At 31.0% G+C, this 21,159-nt stretch overlaps 3 protein-coding genes across 3 annotated transcripts in view; all 3 read right to left on the bottom strand.

The window, feature by feature from the left end:
• LOC127710170 (fibrocystin-L-like) overlaps positions 1-11,606 on the bottom strand; it is a 33,281-nt gene extending 21,675 nt beyond the window's left edge. Inside the window, exons 1-18 of the mRNA XM_052215920.1 lie at positions 11,447-11,606; positions 10,959-11,180; positions 10,278-10,405; positions 9,197-9,363; positions 8,475-8,729; positions 8,041-8,195; positions 7,545-7,667; positions 7,095-7,200; positions 6,552-6,821; positions 6,033-6,157; positions 5,693-5,822; positions 4,676-4,859; positions 4,196-4,443; positions 3,709-3,897; positions 3,309-3,485; positions 1,477-2,949; positions 952-1,101; positions 340-517 (exon numbers count right to left, since the gene is read on the bottom strand). Coding sequence (XP_052071880.1) covers positions 340-517; positions 952-1,101; positions 1,477-2,949; positions 3,309-3,485; positions 3,709-3,897; positions 4,196-4,443; positions 4,676-4,859; positions 5,693-5,822; positions 6,033-6,157; positions 6,552-6,821; positions 7,095-7,200; positions 7,545-7,667; positions 8,041-8,195; positions 8,475-8,729; positions 9,197-9,363; positions 10,278-10,405; positions 10,959-11,180; positions 11,447-11,599 — 4,433 coding nt within the window. The 5' untranslated portion in view covers positions 11,600-11,606. The remainder of the gene's footprint in view (positions 1-339; positions 518-951; positions 1,102-1,476; positions 2,950-3,308; positions 3,486-3,708; positions 3,898-4,195; positions 4,444-4,675; positions 4,860-5,692; positions 5,823-6,032; positions 6,158-6,551; positions 6,822-7,094; positions 7,201-7,544; positions 7,668-8,040; positions 8,196-8,474; positions 8,730-9,196; positions 9,364-10,277; positions 10,406-10,958; positions 11,181-11,446) is intronic.
• A 189-nt stretch (positions 11,607-11,795) lies between these two features.
• LOC127738390 (uncharacterized) lies at positions 11,796-13,645 on the bottom strand. Its single transcript, XM_052249626.1, has 4 exons — positions 13,623-13,645; positions 13,247-13,389; positions 12,893-13,036; positions 11,796-11,959 (listed from the first exon to the last, which is right to left on the bottom strand). Exons 1-4 carry the CDS (start codon positions 13,643-13,645, stop codon positions 11,796-11,798), a joined length of 474 nt encoding a protein of 157 aa, XP_052105586.1.
• Positions 13,646-14,229: 584 nt separating this feature from the next.
• On the bottom strand, positions 14,230-19,127 carry LOC127738387 (fibrocystin-L-like). The gene is made up of 9 exons (XM_052249613.1): positions 19,023-19,127; positions 18,522-18,585; positions 18,084-18,183; positions 17,519-17,569; positions 17,106-17,182; positions 16,599-16,641; positions 16,144-16,325; positions 15,336-15,422; positions 14,230-14,513 (listed from the first exon to the last, which is right to left on the bottom strand). The coding sequence occupies exons 1-9, from the start codon at positions 19,125-19,127 to the stop codon at positions 14,230-14,232; spliced, it is 993 nt and encodes a 330-aa protein (XP_052105573.1).
• Between the last annotated feature and the right edge of the window lie 2,032 nt (positions 19,128-21,159).

Here is a 21,159-nt window from a genome sequence, read left to right as displayed (position 1 = left end):
AATAGTAAAGGATGTTAACCATATGTTTATTTTGTGATGGTTAGGTTACAACTTACTTTATGGCAAAAGCTAGTCTATAATAGTAAAAGATGTTCCCCCTGAGTTTCACATAGTATTGGTTTTACATTTTTAACAGTTAAATAAAAACTACTTATCCATGCTCATTCCAGTGGTAGTAAGAAATATTATTCATTCCAGTCCCTGAATGGACCAGTTTACATTTGTAATGGTTAAACTTATATTTACCAATACACATGCCAGTAATAGAAAACAAAATGCCCACCCTTTTGTCCCATTATAGGCTGGGTTTACATTTGTAATGGTTAGACTTCAACTTACCCATAGCCAGTCCCAGTAATGGTAAGAGATGTTCCTCCTCCGGTTCCACCACGGGCTGGGTTTACATTTGTAATGGTAGGTGTGAGACTTTGATCATATGTGTAACCTCCTGATAGAGTCTTTGATACTCCATCAACAGTAGCTACTACATCACATGCTTGGGTGCCTGTCACTGTACCTGAAAAGAGAAAGGGGAATACATAAATACAAGCAGAAATGAACAATATAAATTATTACAGGTGTGACTCTCAGATCAATGAGTTTTTTCAACAAAATTTGAAAAATTGATGGATAGATATCAGTTTTATATATGTATTTTACAAATTTATTTTTTTTACTGTGAACTATAACCTGGCATTATATTCTTTCTGTATCAGGAGAATCTTTAATACTGGAATTATCAAGAAACTGATAAAAAAAACCATCTACACATTTAATATTATTGTAGCTTTACTGTAATGGTGAATACTTGACATAAGTATTAAGTAGACATGCTGGTACCTGTCCATACCATACAATGCTGGTGTGTAACAGAACAAATGTTGTAATATTGGTTGAAATACATTATCATTCTGGCATATGCAATAATTAAGTTACAATAACTGTACATACCAGAGGCTGCTGGTGTGACACATATAAATTGTGAAGCTGTCTGACTGGCAGAGTCATCTTTAACACAGGGATTTCCACAGATAGTTGCACTGGTTGTATCGTCAAATCCTGATCCAGTAATGGTAGCAGTTTGTCCTCCTGATGAACTTCCTACAATATAAATATATCTCATGTAAAAGTAGCAAATCAAAAAAATTATCAATATGTTGTGTAAAGTAATCTTAGTCAGTTGTATAAAATACACATCTTGTTTAACAGTTGTCCATGTTAGGTGTACAATACATGATTCACATAACTGTTGTCCATGATAGGTGTAAAAATACATCCAAAGTAAAGACTGATCTGATTTAAACATAAAAGTGTTCAACACATTTATTTCTTATGTTATAGTCAAAAATACAAAAAAAAAAAACAAGGAAACAATAAAAGTAATTATGATTGTAATATTCTTTCAGATAGATATTAATTTCTATTCAGTTTTCATTGATTATTATATATTTTGGAGGAAAATTAAAAGTATCCTACCTGAATTTTTATTAATAGCAGTGATTGTCAGTTCAAATTCAAAATTGACATCATTATTGGATAATCCACTGTTTTTAACATCAACAAGAACTGGCACTGAACCAATAGATACAGCACCAGCTGTGCACTGTATCTCTGTTGCTCCATCTGAGGTAACAGAGCAAGGTACTCCACCTGTAGTTACAGTGTTGTCACCACTGCCAGCACCAAAGTTAGTACCAGTAATGGTGATAGTTGTTCCTTGAGATCCCTGTAATGGACTCACTGAAGAGATTGTTGGTGTTGCACTGGAGGAATATTCAAAACTTTCATTTCCATAAGTTTGTCCATTTGAGGTAACAACTACATCTACACTTCCAGTTGCATGACTTTGAGTTTTACATTTCACCTGTGATAAAGTGACCTCTACAAGGTTGCACGCAGTGCCATCTACTGTTACAGATGTTGAGCCATCAACAAAACCATTTCCATCAATCACTAATTCTGTTCCACCATTTGTACTTCCTTGAGAAGGAGATAAACTTGAAATTACTGCTGAACTGGTTATCTGTATACTGTTAGTTGCTCTTCCTTTGTCTGTGATTACAAGATCAAGGTCCTGGGTACCAGCTGGGACATTTGTTATGGTACATTGTATTTCACTGTCAGTAACAGATGATGTAGTACAAACTTCACCACCTATTTTGACCTCAGTGTTTACTACCTGATTGGAAAATCCTGTTCCACTTATAGTAACGGTTGTTGAAGCTCCATTCAATGTTGTAGGGTCAACTGCTGAAATCTCAGGTGTATTAGCAGGTTCATATGTTAACTGACATAAAATGTCACAAACAGCTGGAACAAGATTACCATATGCATTGACTTTGACCTCTACAGTTTTGATCCCTCCTCCAGAAGGTGGTGTAATACATGTGATCTCTGTGTAAGACACTGTCTGTACAGGACAATCAATTCCATTGATAGAAACCAATATATCTGTCACATTTCCCTGGTATCCTGTTCCTGAAATTGTTAGAGTTAGTCCTCCATTCACAGAAGAAGCCAATGGGCTAATATCTGTGACCAGTGGCTCGATGACAAAGGTCTTTGCTGACTGACCAGCTATAGCAATAATGGCATCACCCAAATTATCGACCCTTACATTGACTTCTTGCATTAAACCAACTGTTGGAGAAGAACTTGGGTCTATTTTACATTCTAACCATGTATCTGCAGAATGTGTTACTGTGCAAGTGGCATCGCCGAAAGTCACTTCATTATTACAACTAGTACTTGAAAATCCATATCCTGTTATTGAGATTATGTTGTTAGTTGTACCACGATTCTTGTCAATGGCAGTTACACCTGGGGTGTTGCAACTCTTGAAGGAAAATGAAAACATGTCTGGTGGTGAAGATATCTGTGTAGCAGCACAATTAGAAATAGGACTGGTTGTTCCTGGACAGGGAGAACCGTCCACTGAATCAGATGTACCTATAAACAAATAATTACAATAAAAATAGTCAATTTTGAAAATAATTTTCAGAACTAAAACAATATATAAATGGAAAAACCAAAATAAAGGTATCTTAAAAAAAACTGTATATTATCATATCCCACAATTGTCCAACATAAAAAAAATCATTCTACCAATTAAGATACATACCTGAAATAATTTGTTTGCCATGGTTTAAAACTAATCTGGCATTAGGGTGTGAACTCATGTTTTTACTCTCCTTTATTATTAAAAGGTAGGTGTATTGCTTATGAGAACCACTGTATTTTATTTTCAAGAGGATATGAACTTATCTATCTTTATCAAGTTACAAAGAACATCAAACCATTTATATTACCTGAGGTAACATCATGAAGAGCCAGTTGTCCTGCTACTTTCAGTTCTACCAAACCACTAAATGGTATTTTATCTTCCACTACCAATGTTCCTCTATAGAAAACAATTTCATATAGATCTGTATAGCCACTCCAGTAACTAAATTCTCCTGGTGTTGTTACTTGGAACTGAAACCCACCTGTAAAATAAATTATACATGAACACCATTACAACTGAAATTATACAGAATAAATAATCATACAAGTAAATCATGACAAATGAAACAGTCCTGTAAAAATTATAATGCATGTTTATCACGATAATAATTAGACAGACTTAATATTCAAAAACAAAAAATGTAGATTGTTATAAGTAAAAGAAATCATTTTAAACAACTTTTCTGTTTTGGACTCAAAACTTACCATTTGCTGTTCCCACTTGGCCACTGACAAAGCCATCAACTGTAGGTTCTGTAGCTGTCTCATTCTTTGTTTGTTCTATTCGATGAGTAAAACTCTTGATCCAAGATGGGGTAGTCCATGACCACTCAACAATATCACCTACTTTAGCTGAAGCTACTACAGGGTTCCACTGGTAACCAATACCCCAGGCTAAAAAAATAATAAATGTATAAATGTTATACTTAAAATTGATACATTTTTCAAAATGTTAGTACATTCACACTCAGATTAACAGAAATAGGTACAATACACTAGCAAAGGTAAAACAAATATTGAAATAAAAAATGAAAAAGAGAACAACAACTAACACACAGACTAATAAGCTTAAGATAAGACCCTTTAGAAAAGACCTTCCTTTTTCTTTTGCCCACCACTTCTATAACACTGTAATATTTTTCATACACAATTTTTAAGCTTTCTATCATACTCTATAATATATAAAACTTACTTGGGTGAACACCTTGGTTATCTATTTTGATAACTGCTGAGGTGTCTGGAATCAGACAAACTATTTGAGTGCTAGTAGCTGATTCAATATCACATCCATAATTTCCAACTTTCACTTCAGTCAGGGACATGTTTGTACTGAATCCTTGTCCAGTTAATGTCAATCTGGTACCTCCATGAAGAGACCCTTCAGTTGGGAATATGTTTTTGATTACCAGTTTATATTCTATCGTAGGAATGTTTCCAGAGCTGTAAAAGAAAATGTTTGCTGTCTTAATAAGTTATATTTAGAAATAACATATTTTCCCATAGTATTCTGTATCATCTATGTGTATTAAGGGTTCTTCTTATCAATAAAGATAAAAGATCACAAAACTATGACAATATATTTTTCTCTTTGTGTTTCTACACTTTAAACATCATTTAACTTCGTACAAAAATATAGGTCATCCACCTTAGAGCCATATAGATTCTATCTCACCTGTCTACAGCAGCTCCCCCACTCCCCTTCAGTAATAAGACATCATATATCCCTGGGGACAGGGATGGTAGAGTAGCTGTCACTTGAGTGTTAGTAAATGTTTCTGTTGTCACTGTTGTTGTTCCAATCTTCAAAGTTCCAGAACTTCCAAAGTTTGTACCATCTATCGTAAGGGTAGCACCACCTGAATATAGTAATTTTTTCTGTAGTTTTCAATTTTATAATTACTAACTGTAGCATTGAAAGCATAATATATATTGTAAACTATAACACAAAATGTCCTAAACAGAAAAACCATACGAATCATTTTAGCATGTTTAGACTATCACAGAATATCCTTTATTTAACTATGTAATATTGATTTATCTCCCTTGTCATCTTCTGGTTATCTCTTGAAGATATCTGAAAACTTCAGGATTTTTAAAAAGTGGCCATAATATGTATCATTTTTCTTTTAGTTATGAATTTTACTGTCTTGTTTTATCATTAGGTCATCTGGTATCCCAAAAATGCCAATAATTAGGTCATCTGGTATCCTAAATATGCCAATAATTAGGTCATCTGGTATCCTAAATATGCCAATAAAATACTAAAAACAAAAACAAATATCTGATTTTGTAAACTTACATTATTTTAAACAGAACCTGTGAATCATTTACTTTAGGGTACCTATTAAACCCTTAGTCTTAACTTACACTTACCCATACTTCATCTTACCCTTATGTTAGTCCTTACCCTGTATCATAACCCTTACCTAAAACAAACCCTCACCTAACACTTACCCTAAACTGAACCAGATCCCTTAGGTATAGAGTCCCCTTAAGTAAATGATGGCCCATTGAATGATAGCATCACTTAGGAATAGAGTCCCCTTAAGTAAATGATGGCCCATTGAATGATAGCATCCCTTAGGAAAAGAGTCCCCTTAAGTAAATGATTGCCCATTGAATGATAGCATATCTACAGAAAAAAACTGAAAAGGTCAGTTTGTTATGACTTAACATGTTAATAACTAACCAGCAGCTCCAATGGATGTCGGTGACATGCTGGTTATTGTTGGTGTACTTGATGAATCATATGTAAACTGATTTGGTGATGTCTCTGTGTGGCCGTCTAAAGTAACAACAACATCCACAGATCCAGCAGTCTGCAAAATAAATATTCATCATTGCAATAATAAAGACACAGGTGTGATGAGTTTCAAAGTAGAAACTTTATTGATGATCATGATTTCTGAAACAATAATAAGATTTGGTTTTAAACTCATTGGTGTGAATAAATGATTCAATTAATACCTGATTATGAAATTCTAATTTTAATATGTGCATATCTTTCTCAATAATTGTATATGGCTTACCGCTGCAGGCAAATTACAAACAACTTGTGTGGTTGTAGTACTAATTATCTCACACTCATTTCCTCCAACAGTCACCTCAGCAGAAGAACTGAATCCATTACCAGTTATTGTAAGTGGTATTCCACCTGAAAACAGAAAAAAGGACTTCTTATTTAAGATTCAATAACATTCTTTTTTGCAAAATACAACTTGCTTCCAAAATTTTTAACTGTATTATTTCGCTATTAACCAGAATTTAAAAATATGAAGCACTTGCATTCTTATTTTTCTTATTCAAAAATATCTATTCAATTCAGATACAATCTTATGTCTGCATTTAACATGATATGATACTTAACAAAAAAGCTGAATCTTCAAGAATCTTGACAGACCAGGCTCCTCCATGATCACTCAAGTTCAAACTTTAAACATCACATTAAGAGCTAATGAGTAAGAAAAAAAGAAATAACCTATAAGAGAGAGAAAAATAGTATGTGGCAAAATTTATTAACTGGATAAAAACTCTTCTTTTATAATTACCTCCAAGAGTTCCTGTAGTTGGATTAATGCCACTGATGGCCATTGTATACTGGAAGGTCACATTTCCAGTATCATGAGTTCCTTTTCCTTTTCCGTCAACATACACATCTACCAAGTATGTACCGTAGGAACCCTGACCAGTAGTACATGTCAAACTAGTAGTTCCACCAGAAGTGACAGTACACATGACACCACCGATTTCTACCTCATTGTTAGCCAGGACAGCCCTGAAATTTGTACCACTGACTACAACAGATGTTCCTGGGCCACCTATAACAAAAAAGTCATTATGTGGAATTATTTATAAAGGTAATAATTTCTAAAAAATATTTGAATACATAATCAAATAACAGAAACACATCTGAATTAACATACCTCATGCATAACATTTTTTTACTACACCTTTTCTCCATTAATGGATTTCAGTGAATTACTAAAAAAATTAGTATCAAAAATAGAACTTTGATATATTACAGGCAGTCTGTAGCCTGCAAATAGGTTTATAAATTTCAAAATAATAAATATAATAAATGATTATATTACCTGATGTTGGACTGATGGCTGTGACAGTAGGTGAACTATTTGAACTCCACTCAAATGTACAATCTCCTTCACAAATAGTAGGAATACCATTTACATATACCATAACCTTTACCAAGACAGTAATATAAATTGTGTTAATAAAAATAGTCTAAATCATTATAAATCAATGGGCCATTCAAAAATGGAGATACATTATAATAACACAGTAAATTTGGACATTACTGATTGGTCAACTTGAAGGCATAATTGTAAAAAAGATAAGTTTTAAATGAGTTGAATTTCTATAATTGATCCAATGAGTTTATAATTTTTCTTTCATTGTTTTTTATTCAATAAGATATGAATATCATCCTTTACTGCAAAATTATGCTTTATTTCAATTACTTTTACTTGGCTTTAAGGATTGCAATTTCTTTGAAAAATTAACAAAGTTGTCTATACAACACTCACCTGTGGTAGATCATGGTCAGTACGTAGCATATCCCCGGGAATTGGATCATACCAAAGTCCACCATCTTGTAAAGTTTGTACTGTTGCTGCAACATCTTTACCAAACAATGTACTGTCATCAACCTAACAGATTCAATCACAAATTAAAAAGGGCTATAACGAATAATTGATGTTGATATCAATAATAAAAATAAAATAATTAAATATCTTTTTAGTATACTTGTAGGGCTTACTTCTAAATTTGTGTCAAGAGCAAGAGCAAGAATAAATAATTGAGTAAAGAGGAGCCAACATAACAACCAATCTCTAAATATATATATATATATATATATCAAAACTCAATTAGCATTGTACAAGTTCAAGAAAATATTTCATTCATATAGTATTCAACATTTTCACCTTATGATATAATCAAAAAACATTTAATGTCTGTGCTGGAATATTGTCAAATAACAATAAAGTGAACAGGAAAAGCCTATGTGATGATAAAACTTACTATGAAATCTGGCTGATCTCCTGGTAATGATTCAAGAGAAATGGTAATATCAAAGTTGGAACATACTCCTGTCCTTGTGACCTTGACATTACCAATTCCTTCTATAGTCTCAAGCATAGTGGTAAGTTCTGTTTCATCCATATCATATGAAATTCCTGAAGGAAATAGATTGGTATTTAAAGAAAACCTTCACTGCATGTGTTACATCTCAGTTTGCAAAAGAAAAAAAATTCTAACACATCTTGCAGACACCTGAACAATTTCACTTTCTAAAAATAATAGAAAAATGGTGTGTTGTACTTTTAAAGATTAAAAATTCTACTGCAAACAAGCTAATAATACAAATGATACTTAACAAATGACTCATTCAACTTTCATTTTCAAATTCAATTATTAACACCATTCAAAAGATTAAGTGTGATAATTATATTTACCAGATTTTGTTTTACTTTTAAATGTTACACTGAATGAACCAGTAATGGGTGGTGAAGCTGGTTGTGTCCTGGTTACAGATATTGATCCTCCAGATCTAACCTGGCCCTGAATCTTTTTAAATAAAGGGAAGTCACTGCCACAATCGTGTGGTACAAGTGTGATATCGTAAACTCCTGTGCTTGGTGAAGCCACAGAAACCGACTCAATTAAAGCTGTGTTTGGTTTGGCAGGTGTCATACGAAAGTAATTAACATCTGAAATACAACATTACAACATGTAGATATCAACTGTTTGTCTTCATTATACTAGAAAAGTATTTCATAGAGAAAAATTCACATAAGGCATAAAGGTCAAAATATTGTATATTTTAAAAAGAGGCAGAAGAACAAAAAAACATAAGTCAAAGAAAAACAGAAAGCACTATGGCAAAAATAAAATCAGATAAAAGATTGATTGATTGATTGTTATTGTTTAATAGCACTTTCTATATAAAGTTTAAATATTCTGGCAGTCAGCTTTAGAGGCAAAGTAAGCTGGACTTCCCAGCAGAAACAATCGACTTCAGGCAGGTAACAGACAAAACCTTTCACATTCACTTGCAAGTCCAGTGAACCTCTATTTGTGATTCACAAAACAAAGTTCAAACTCACGCTAAGTGGTGATAGGCAAGTGTTTTGCAAGTTAACTTTAATGGAACTTATCTGGATGAAAGTTGTCTTACCAGTAGCATTTGTCAGAACTGCTTCACGGCCAATGTAAACATCATCAATGTAATACTGCTTTGCAGATCCAAGTTTGTAGACTTGAACCTTTCTGACCCAGAAATAAGCTATTGTAGGACGAGCTGACTTTAATTCACTTAGCATATCAATACATGTGTAATGCCACCTGTAACATTAAATCATATAATTACTTCTAGTCCATAATATATGTTTATTCAACTTTTCTGTTTTGTAACATGATGACTTCAAATGGAAATATATTACATCTATATTTTGAAGGTTCAATTAGACAATAGTTTGGTTACATAAATTTTACAGAACAATTGATCAGTTTTATTGCTGTTCAAGATGTAATACCACCAAATCATAGTAAATCACATACAGTTTCATACCAAAAAGGGTGAAGAAAAATATTCCATTGAATTTGAGAGTTGAAATTAACCCTGCATTTCATTGCAGAAAAAAAATTGTGAGCCATTAACATATATCTTGGGTGTCTCAAAGCACCATTCTTTTTTTATTTGGTGTTTCTATTAAATATTTTGGAACTTGAGGTGACATGATTACTAAAGCTTGTAAACAGGAAAAAAGGGGGTGAAAATTGGATTAGTTAACTTCTGGTGATGGTTATTATCTTATATGCAATGAAATGTTATGTGAAATTTTTACTGTAGTACTGGACAGGATAAACTTTACTCATGCCAAATATTTCTTTGTTTGAAATGACGATAAATTCTGCACAATTTTTTGAAATGTCCCAATTTAACAAAGACTAATAGGGGAAAAACAATGGTGGTATTACTCCTTCAAAGTTGATCACTGTTTTCAATTCCAAAAGTTATCTCCCTTTTTCTAAGTAAAAGTTACAAATTCCTTTCTTCAGTCAAAACAGGGGATATAAGATATCAATCCTAATATAATATAATTTAAGTAAAACAAACTAAGTTTTGAAAATTATTTCTCAAACAAAATGTAAGAAATTATGCTCTTAAAAAGTTACAAGAAAATACTTGTCCAGAAGGAATTAATTAATCGTTATAGGAATTAAATAAAAAAAAAAAAACATGTATTTACTCTTACCCTTCAGCAGAAGCCATTGCAACATCAATATTAATAGCAGAATTATGTAATTCCTCCACATCATCCTCATAAGTGTAACTCACTCTGACGTAATTTTGTAACTGATTACCCTGGTAGGCAAAACATAGCTGAAACAAAACATTTAATTGTTAATACAATTATGGCTTATATAAAAATAAACATTAATTGTAGTGTATTCAAAATTTCCTAATATCCTGACAAGTGAAGCATACAATAAAGAAACAAAAGTGATGATAACTTGTATGTGTTTTCCTTTACATAACTTTTTACACCAAGATGTCGTTAAATGAAATCTGATAGTCTGCATTCATCATGCCTTTCAATAACATATGATCAAATCGCTGAAAGACCCCCTCCTAAATTATTGAAAACTATCATTCTACATTGACAATAATATCTTCGTGTAAATTAGATACACCCATTTGAGCTAACACCCTCGAGGTGTATCTAATACTTATATTATTAATGATAATACATGCATTGTTACAACAAAAACACAAGTAAAAATGGATTAATGATAAATAGCATTACCGGTAAGAATATTGAAATCAAAAGTTATTTCAAAGTTCTCTGTAAGTAGTTCTGATAATATTGAACTTTAAACTAAAATTTGAAATTATTCAATTTCTCCTTGTAAAAAAGCTAAAAATGTGGAATTACCGTGGTAACACTGCTTGACAATTTTAAGTCTCCACCATTGTACAAGTAATTTGGGTTTTTGACCACATATCGCCCACAAAAAGGTTCTACTTCATTGGTTTTCGTTCCTCTAACACCACTTGGTAAACCAGATTCGTAATTGATAAATTTTTTCTTAGCTGCTGGGTTAGTTAAGAAAGAAGGACATCTGGTACCAAACAATTCTTCCAAAGCTGTTTTAACCTGTAATGACATAGAAATGAGTTGTAATATTGATCGCATTGCAGATTAAAATTTTCTGCTGTTATCCTGACAACTGAAGACGATAACAAAGAAGTATTTGTTATGTCCTTTACAAAAATATTCTTATGCCAATTTTCTCTGTATCTTAATTGACAGTAGGTTTTTACAGAATGAAGACATGTAATATGTGCTTTATCTTAGAATGTGTCTTTTAAAGCTTATCAATAAGTTGTGAATACATACACAAACATTTGAGTTATACTCACATCATTAGCTGAAGCATCTACTGCTATCAGAGGAGTAGGAATAGATTCCATGGTTAATGTGAAGTACTTTCCACTTGGTACACCGGATTTTTTTTCCGATACACGTGCTGTCAATGTTTCACCACCAATACCTGGTGTGGTCCTCACACTCATATCTGGAAAATCTCCTGAAATTGTAAGGCATTATTTGAATTTATTTGGAAAGTATTTTTTCATACTGAATTTCATTAATTCTGGCATAGAAAGTAACAAAATCCTTATTTATAATGTCAAAAATATCAAAAGATAACTTGATTTCATAACCTGTTTAAAAAGTACTTGGTAACGTATGTTTAAATGAAAATGCCTTCTAATTACCTCTTTCAGAATTGAATGTAACAGTCAGCTTTGCTCCTGGGGCACCTGATGTTAAGGTTTTAGATGTCACAGATACAGACTCAGTACTATCGAAGCAAGGGAGGTCACTTAATGCATTTCCAATTTCAGTACCATCTGTAATTGTCTGTACCATTTCTGAAATGCAATGCAATATAAATTTATATATCTTTGATTCAATTAAATATAATTAAAAAGTTTAAATACTCTGTTGCCTAGTGAAGTAAACAAATGTCTACTGATGAACAAACAGTGTCCCTTAAAGTGACCATTTTCTTGCAAATATAATTTGTCTGCAAATTTTTTGGTGATCTTCATATTCACTTTGGATGCTAAATACATTAAATTCATTTGTTGGATAAATTAATGTAGGCAATCTCTGTCATGTTTAGAATAAGATCAGTTATACTGTATGTATAAACCCTCCTTTGTACTGGACTGATATACTAAACCTGATTTTTAACATGATTTCTCACTACGTCACAGTTCATTAGAAAACATGTAATCCCATACAGAAAAATTCTAATTATTAGACAAACAGTATTTGCTCTTACTCATAAATGTCATGTTACTAACAGCATAAACAATTTTGTGCATCTGTCTTTGGTTTGACTGTACCAGAAATTGAGCTGATGACCGAGAACTTGATGCTATTATAATTACATTAGATGTATGTTTCATTATTATACGTTATTCTGATTGGCTGTTAGCAATCTCGCGTCATTCTTCATTTCAAAATGAATTGCATGAATTGTAACATACATGATGACATACATTTCCACAATAAAGTGCACAGGTAAATAAAAGAAAAACTTGATAGTAATCGTGTTTTCATGATCATAGCGAAAAAATGTAATTATAAGTATTGAATGCTTCTTTTAGTAATTTCATAGGGTTGTAAAAGCGTTGACTGTGCATACATTTTTAGAATGAAGCGCTTCCGCGCTTCATACAAAATGTACTTCGGTCAACGCTTTTACACCCCAATGAATTTACAAAAAGAAGCATTCAATTCTTAAATAAGATCGGTAAACTATGACCAATGTAGAATTTGATATCAGGATTACTTACTTGTACAGACGCCATAGATACAAAGTTGATAGGTGGCATCACTTAAAGATCCAGAATTCTCTTCAATGGTGACTTCCTGTACCTCATTGGTGGCTGAACCAGCATTTAAATTGCTCACTGTCACTTGCTGAATTTCTCTTTCAACTATAAAATTAAGTTTCAATTTGGCAATTGTTATAAACTGCATTATTTTCCTTTTGAATCCAATAAATGTATACTTCTGAGCACAGCCTCAATTATTCATTGATAATCTTTTTTTTCTAATTTAAATTTGTCTATATATTGTATGCATTCACAATAGCAATGCTTTTCCTTAATTGTTTTTTTTAAATCTCTGTAAAAAAAATTGAATACCTGTAGAAGTAACTTTAATTTTCTGTATTTCTTCTTTGGCAAAACCTGTCATAGAGCTTACAAACTTTGTATCTAAATGGCGGGCTGCAACTTTAAAATTTGAACCAACAGTATTCTCTGAATGTAATACTTCAATGTAGTAACTGAAAAAAGAGATCCATCATTTATTATTAATAATATTGTGTTAATCAAAACACATTCAGTGCACTTCTAATTAAAAAAAAACGAAGAAAAATTCAAAAGACTATTTCATTAATAGTTATCACACCATAAATAGTTCAAAGGATACTGGAAAGTCCATGTTTTTTTCAAAGATTAACTAGATTTTGTATATAAATATATAGACATTGTACCAGAAATAGTTATTACTACTTACTATTTATCTTTTACTAGCTGCATTCTGCTTGATGTTTGTTCTGAATGAGTTGTCCATTTTGACGAGTACTTTGGACAGGATGCTACTTGTACCTTAAAACAAATTCATTTCTTGTATAAATATTAAATATTTAAATTTTGTATGTAACAGTCTTATAAATATATATCAAACACAGTTTTCCATTAACTTATTTTGTATTTTCATAAAAATTGCCCTCCAGTTATTGAAAATATATTTGAAATAATCATTTTCCCAAAATCACATGATTGAATTATGGTAATATTGTGAAGCAAAATTCACGTCTACAAAATATAAGAGAATCTAACTCCAATGACTCCACGGATGGATATTTATAAGGTTTGCTGCAGTATATTGGGGTGATTTACTGTGAATTCATTATTATTCGTTGGATACTAATTTTCGTGGATTTCGTGGGTACAGGGAAACTACGAATTTAAATGTTCAACGAATTACAAATTTGCTGTATGATTATATGCAGACTTTTGAAAAACCACGAAATCAAATATCCACGAAAATGCAAGTTTTCCTCATTCCACGAAAATTGGTACCAATGAAAATAAATGAATCCACAGTAGTGTAGTTTAATTCATTCACATAATACCTTATTAACAGGATCGTCATCTGTACTCAGATACAAAATGGCAGAATCATCACATTTTACGTGTAATGTGTATTGACCAGTGTGTGGAGGTATAAAAAAACCATGTGTCCTTGTTGAATATCCATCTAAATCATTCTCGGTAAAGTAAAACTCGTCAATGACTGATGATGAATAATCTGTTGCATTGGTCAGTAAGTCCGCCAAATTTGGTAAATCTGAGAAGCTGTGGTATGTACTACTGAACTCTTCATAATTTAATCCTCTGTTACCTGCAAAAGTAAACAATAATATTACAAAATATACTTAATTTCCAATAAATGTGTTGAATCTTTTTTCTGTTTATTGGATTCTGCTGGCAGCTAATAATTCATCATAAGCCATTTCCATTTGATTTAAATTAGATGAAATCTAAGAGACATCAGTGTTTAACAGGACTTTGATTCACTCATCATTTACATTTCTTACAAAGGTTACTAAAAACCTTGATTCTATAACTTTCTCCTTGATTTGGTATTGTAGAAAATATGCTAAAAATAATGTTACAGCTTATTTTGTTTGTAAGGTGTAATGTTGTACAGAAAAAAACTTCATACCAAGAATATTTTATTGAGAACACTGTATATAATATACATTTATTGCAGTAATGAAAAAACAAGTGAAACTGCAAGCTTCTGCTCACTGATGATACCCCTGCCGCAAGTGTAAAAAATATGTGAGTGGTCGGTAAACAGGAAGTTGTTGAGTGATGAATCTGAAAACGCATCACACGGTATAGCTGACTTATATAAACCCTGAAACCAAATTTCAGAAATCCTTGTATTGTAGTTCCTGAGAAAAATTTGATAAAAATTTTAAACTTGGCTATCATGTGTAAAATGATACAAGTGTTCGATAAACATGCAGGAAGTTAATTGTTGAGTGATGAATCTGAAAATGCATCACAAGGTATAGCTGGATGGACTTACAGACTGACGGATGGATGGAAGGACAGAGGTAAAACAGTTTATATTCAAGTTGCTAAATGTGAATTGAAGTTTCTTTTCTTATTTCAAATTTTGAAAATCATCAGGCTATTTGTGTGCAATACCAACCTGCATATCTAGGGGCAGATAACTGATCAGCTGTTCTACAAATAATTTGACTATCTGTTATTTCTTGTGTTACTTCACATTCTGTGCCTATAACAAATATGAATAATTAATAATTTTCTATTTTCTCTCATTATTCAACTATATTATTAATTAGGTAAAACTCTTTATAATAGATAGCTTATGAATGACACAATTAAAGCAAGAGTTATTTCCCCTTTGTCACCATGTTAAATGTCAATGTGCATAAATTCCTTCATATATAAACCAAATTCAACTTGTTACTTTAGAAAAAGTAGTTTAATGAAAAATTTATTTCTTTAAGCCTTGCATATTTCATCTCTATGATCTAGTTTTAGTCAAAACAGAAAATCATTCAGTTTCAACTTCAACATGGCTGCCAAGGGAAATAACTCCAAAGTATATTACGTCAAATCAAAATCTTTCTGTACAACATATAGTTCTCCATACATTGAGTTTAAGTCACAAACTTAAATTACAATACAAAATAAAGCTTCAGACTCTTGTTGTTATTTAAAAATTTTCAATGGAAATGAGAGTTTTCCATTTCCTACTCAAAAGTATGTCACAATTACTCACATGGATACAAGAAATACAACAATTCATGTATTCTGGGGATTTTCGTCCTTAATAAAATTGATTCATGTAAAGCAAATATCTATTTTTCTACATGGAACTTTGTTTACTAAATAATTTGTTGTTCTTTTTAAATTGTTTATTATGATGAAGTAAACATCATAGTCTAGCTTACAACATAATAAATCTTTTACAAAATGCCATGGAAACTTACCTCCTACCAACACTCTGACTGCAGAATTTGTCTCATCAAAGTACTGGCCAGAAATAGTAATCAGTGTTCCACCTTTAACACTGCCGGTAGATGGATTTACACCTGTCACTTTGGCGTATGTCTGGAACATGTAGATGTCATCATTACTAGAAACTCGCAACAAATTGGCATCAGGCATTGACCTACAAAGAGAAAGCATGGTAACAGTATAGATCTAATCCCTTTCATTTAATAAAAATAAATGTAGAAAATGAGTATATTAAATATTTAAAGAAAAGTATTTGATTTTTTTCTAGAGTCAACCTAATTCTATCAAGCGTTTCCACCTTATAGTTTAACCATTATTTGACTCTAATATAAGTTATCATACCATAATGAAGCAAAAGACAATGAGAACATTATACAGTCTAGTTTTATCAAATATGTTGAAAATCAAATACATTTGTATAACAAACCTTCCATATTTTCCTTCTAAAATAAAACTGGCATTGGTGTTTCCTACAAAAGAAAAATAATGGGGTCTAATTTTCATACGATGAAAATAACCTTAAAGATGAATAACTTTTTACTAAATACCTCAGCAAAAAAACAAATATACAATACAGTTTTTGCTCCTTCTAAGGGCATTAATTACTGTTAATTTTTTATCAATTGTAACTATACTTAGGATTATATATATATTAGAGTGTTTTAACCTTTTTTTCGTACATACCTTAAACCTTAAACCTTACAATTGATAATGTTATAGCATAACCATAGAATATATATATGAAATAAGTAATATTTTCATTGACAAACTACAAAAACCCTCTATAGTTTTTTCTGAATATTTAATCAACAGATTCATTGTAGCTTTTTCAAAATTTTTATTATAATAGCCGAGTGCAAAAAATCTTTGATAAATCAAATTCAAAATGGTTTTCTGCAGTGCTTTGTAAATACATATAGATTTATAAACATACCAACAAAAGTTCCCTTCGTTAAACATTTCATAAAGCCATTAGTACTACTTCCATCATTGTCCATTTCTAAACCATAACTGAAAAAAGAGAACTCATTATATTAAAAAAGACTTTAGGTGAATTCAATTACATGGTTGCTATCTCAGCACTTAATCTGTATCTTGCAAATAATGTCAGTGTTTTACAATATAGTATAACTAATATAAACATAGAAGAGATGACATCTATATTATATTGCCCTTTCCTAAACAAAATTTTTTTTCTTCATCTTTTTATAATCTTACCAGGATTATGTCATCATTTTTATAAATTAAAATATTACACCTTCCTACCTTCCAAGCATCAGTAATGTACTGGTGGTGTTGTAAAGGGAGGTATAACTATTTTAAAGGTTAATGGAATGTTCAACTTACAATGTATCATTTTCTCCTCTTAATTCACACAACTGTGCATGGGCATACACTCTGCAAAGTTCAAAAGTAAAATTATTAATAGTTTAATAACTATATATGTAATATTTACTAATTTGACCTCAAACTACAGTAATGATTTAAGTAAAAAGGGCATTTACAAACAAGCTAAAAGTGTTTCTAGTATTGTAATTTTTATAACATCATTTTCCTAAAAGCATTTAAATTTCATTCAATTCAAAAGTTACTTTTGAATTTATAACATTTCAGCAGATAACTCAATCTTGTAAAATCATGAATAATAATGATAATATAAGATACCATTTTTTCATTTTTTTTTCAAAATAAGTATAGCAATAATTGAAATATATTGTTATAATTGTAGAATTAAATGTTTCTATAAACTGATTAAAACCAAATCCCTTTTACTGATATGAAATATCTGGAGCAGTATATTAATCAGACTAATGTACATTAACTTTGAAAAAAACAGTTGACTTATTTTCAGATCAATAATTCATCAAAATAAACAATAAGGAGCATTTTGAGCAAATAAATATGTACTAACCTTAAAATTCTTTCTGTAACACCATTTGTGATTTCATCCGATGGCACATTGCTTCCATATACACCAGAATAAATTTTGCCATATAATTTCATAATTATACCTAAAATAATAACACAAAATGTAAACTGATGACCAATTTCCTATTACAATGTTCATGTTATACACTAAATCACAGCATATTTTATATTGCTGAAAGTTGACAACAACTATAATCATGAATGGCAAAATGATTGTTTGAGGAGTTAATTCAACCATCAAGTAAAAAGTTTATGCTTTAAAAAAGTGTTAATAATAACCCACTAAAAAATTCCACATTTACAATGAACATGTTCAAAGAAGACTATGGTTTGTGTTCTGTGGACATAAAATATTTATTACTTGATAGCACATAGAAAATAACCTTACACAGCAACTTGCACAATATATTTTATAAATTACCTGGCAGAGATGCTTGGGAAACAGGCTCAACTTGTGTAATTGTTGGAGTACTGCTTTGTGTAGCCTGAAAAGAATAATGTATCGTATAATATTATGATATAAGCAACAGTCTTACCTAAATAGATATTATGCTACATGTATGTTATGTCTCATACAAAGATGTTGATATAAATTCAATATTTTTTTCAGTAAAGCTGTAACATTTACTCATATAAAGTTTTAAAAAAGCTGTGTATTAGACAAATTTTTTTGACATGTTTGGCTTAATTATGATGTTACAGTGAAATTTCTGAAGTAAAGTGATCAACCTATTGTCCTACCTGTTTATCAACAAAATTAACATAATTATGAAAGATTTGAAGAATTAATATTCATTGCAATTTCAGATACAAAATAATATCTCTTATCTTGCAGTGATGAAGAAGTTGTTCTAAGTTATCTACGAGTAAGATTGAAATACATTACATTTTCAGGCCTATACAAATACAAGATATAACTTACAGTAAACCTACAATCTCCACTGTTTGCATTTCCATTACAGTGACCACTTAATGGAACATCATCTCCATCTACTGATACTCTAATATAGTAAGCATCCGCCACCATACGCCTAAAACATGAGTATTATTTCTGCTATAGTTCATAATAAATAAATCAAAATAAATAAACTTCAATCATTTTCAATTTTGTGTCAATTTAATATGACTAAAATTCAAATCTATTTTTGGTCATGAAGTTTTCTTTTATACTAAAACTATCTATCATCTACTACACACAACAATCTGCAACTACAAATATAAATAAAAAGAGATGACTAAACGAGACAGCAATCCTACAACATAATAAAACCAAGACATCTAGAGTTCATTTTTTCTGTTCTATTTCTTCATACTTGAATTTATCAACAATATTTATTTTGAGGTAGGTGAAAGAAATTTTCTTGCTAAAAATATGACTCAGTTGATCATCAATATATTAGTCTATGAATGATTATGTTTACTGTAGAACTTCAGGATTATATATTCTATATATCTATAAAACTGCAGAAAAAATTATATGCCACAATTAGACACATAATACAAGAGATTTGCAACTCGAGCAGAATCTAAATAAGGACCAATCAAATTTATGTATTATATTAAGTCTCTGCCACAATTATTATTAAGTAAAAACGAATGTCATAAATTAAGTAAATTTTAATATGCTAGACACATGATTTATTGGTGCCCATTCTTTTCTCTTTGATCACTCTATAGTAGATATCATTTGTAAAGGCTTTCATTTAACAGTTAGTTCTGTACACTGCAATAATTATAAGTTCGCATGTTATGGTAGAGGACATGTAACTTAGGTCAAATCATGGTCAAGGTTTTATATAATGTATGATACATAAACAAACGTAGGGGGTTATTAATAATTAACAGAATACATGTTATGCCCTGAAAATCTATACTCGAAATGTTCCTAATTTTTCACAGTGTTAAATTTTTTATTTGTTTATGCAGAGACATATAAATCAATATTTTATTTTGTATTTATATATGTCTCTTGTTTTTTACATGATGGTTCAATTTTTTTAAGGTTTACTAATAGCCGAGATTACTATATATGTCTTATATGTTATAGTAATCTCCACAGACACTTGTCTCTGAAAAAAAATTATCTATATACTTTATTATAACAATATAATAAGTGTTATATCTGTGGTAATCTCAGTTAATACTAATTAATTGTTACAGTAAATATAAATAAAGTTGTCTGCCTGACCACAGGCACTTGTCTCTAAAAAAAAATTACCTGTGATATAATAAAGTATATGGGTCATTTTTTTCAGAGACAAGTGCCTGTGCTTTTGACTTATAAACCTGCATGAAAGAAAATTGTTTGTATAAAGAAAGACAGTAAACTGAGTGGCAGTCGTGCTGCATGAATTGGGACAGTTTCTCTTTCACTCATTGTGATTGATTACAAAATTCTGTAACAATTTACCTTTACAAAATCGAGACATGTTTCAGTAACCTAGTTTTAAATATGTTTCAATATCATGATTAGATTAAGTAATTATTTAATCTAACTTTTCCTTAGACAAAGGAAACATGCAATTTTTAAACAAGGAACCAGCACGTGGGAATCAGAAGAAACCTTGAACAAGTATGTGCTTTTCAAAAAGCTTGTATGAAGATTTTGGAGAATTTGGCTTACTTGTCCGTCTGGCCAGTGTTTTTTTCCCCACCATTTCCATTAAAATGCAGGCAAAGAAATTGGCTGAATTTCAATCTCGATAGAAAATACTCAACTAAGTTGTGAAGAGAGATATCAATTTGTTTTATATTAGTTGGACCTGGTTGAACCGAACTTATACTACATCGACAGACCAAGCATTTTAATAGTAAAGCCCACAAGTGTCGATGCATGCAGTTAAACATTTCAGTAGATGTAGTGTGATGTAAGAAAACACTAGGGACAGTTAAATCACGTCGATGAAAGAACATTCAACCACGTGGTAAATAGAGTTAATTAAGCAATATCGTATGCAAACATTGGCAAACGAGTAGTGGTACTGGTTGAGAAACAGAAAATCATATCAGTTAACGGGACTAACTCAGGGACACTCAAAATATTAGCACATTTTGGTCCA

The sequence above is a fragment of the Mytilus californianus genome, unplaced genomic scaffold (genome assembly GCF_021869535.1).
Source record: "Mytilus californianus isolate M0D057914Y unplaced genomic scaffold, xbMytCali1.0.p SCAF_1, whole genome shotgun sequence".
NCBI classification, from domain to species: domain Eukaryota; kingdom Metazoa; phylum Mollusca; class Bivalvia; order Mytilida; family Mytilidae; genus Mytilus; species Mytilus californianus.
The sequence above is the reverse complement of the archived record's forward strand: the minus strand, read 5'-3'. Positions and strand labels throughout refer to the sequence as shown.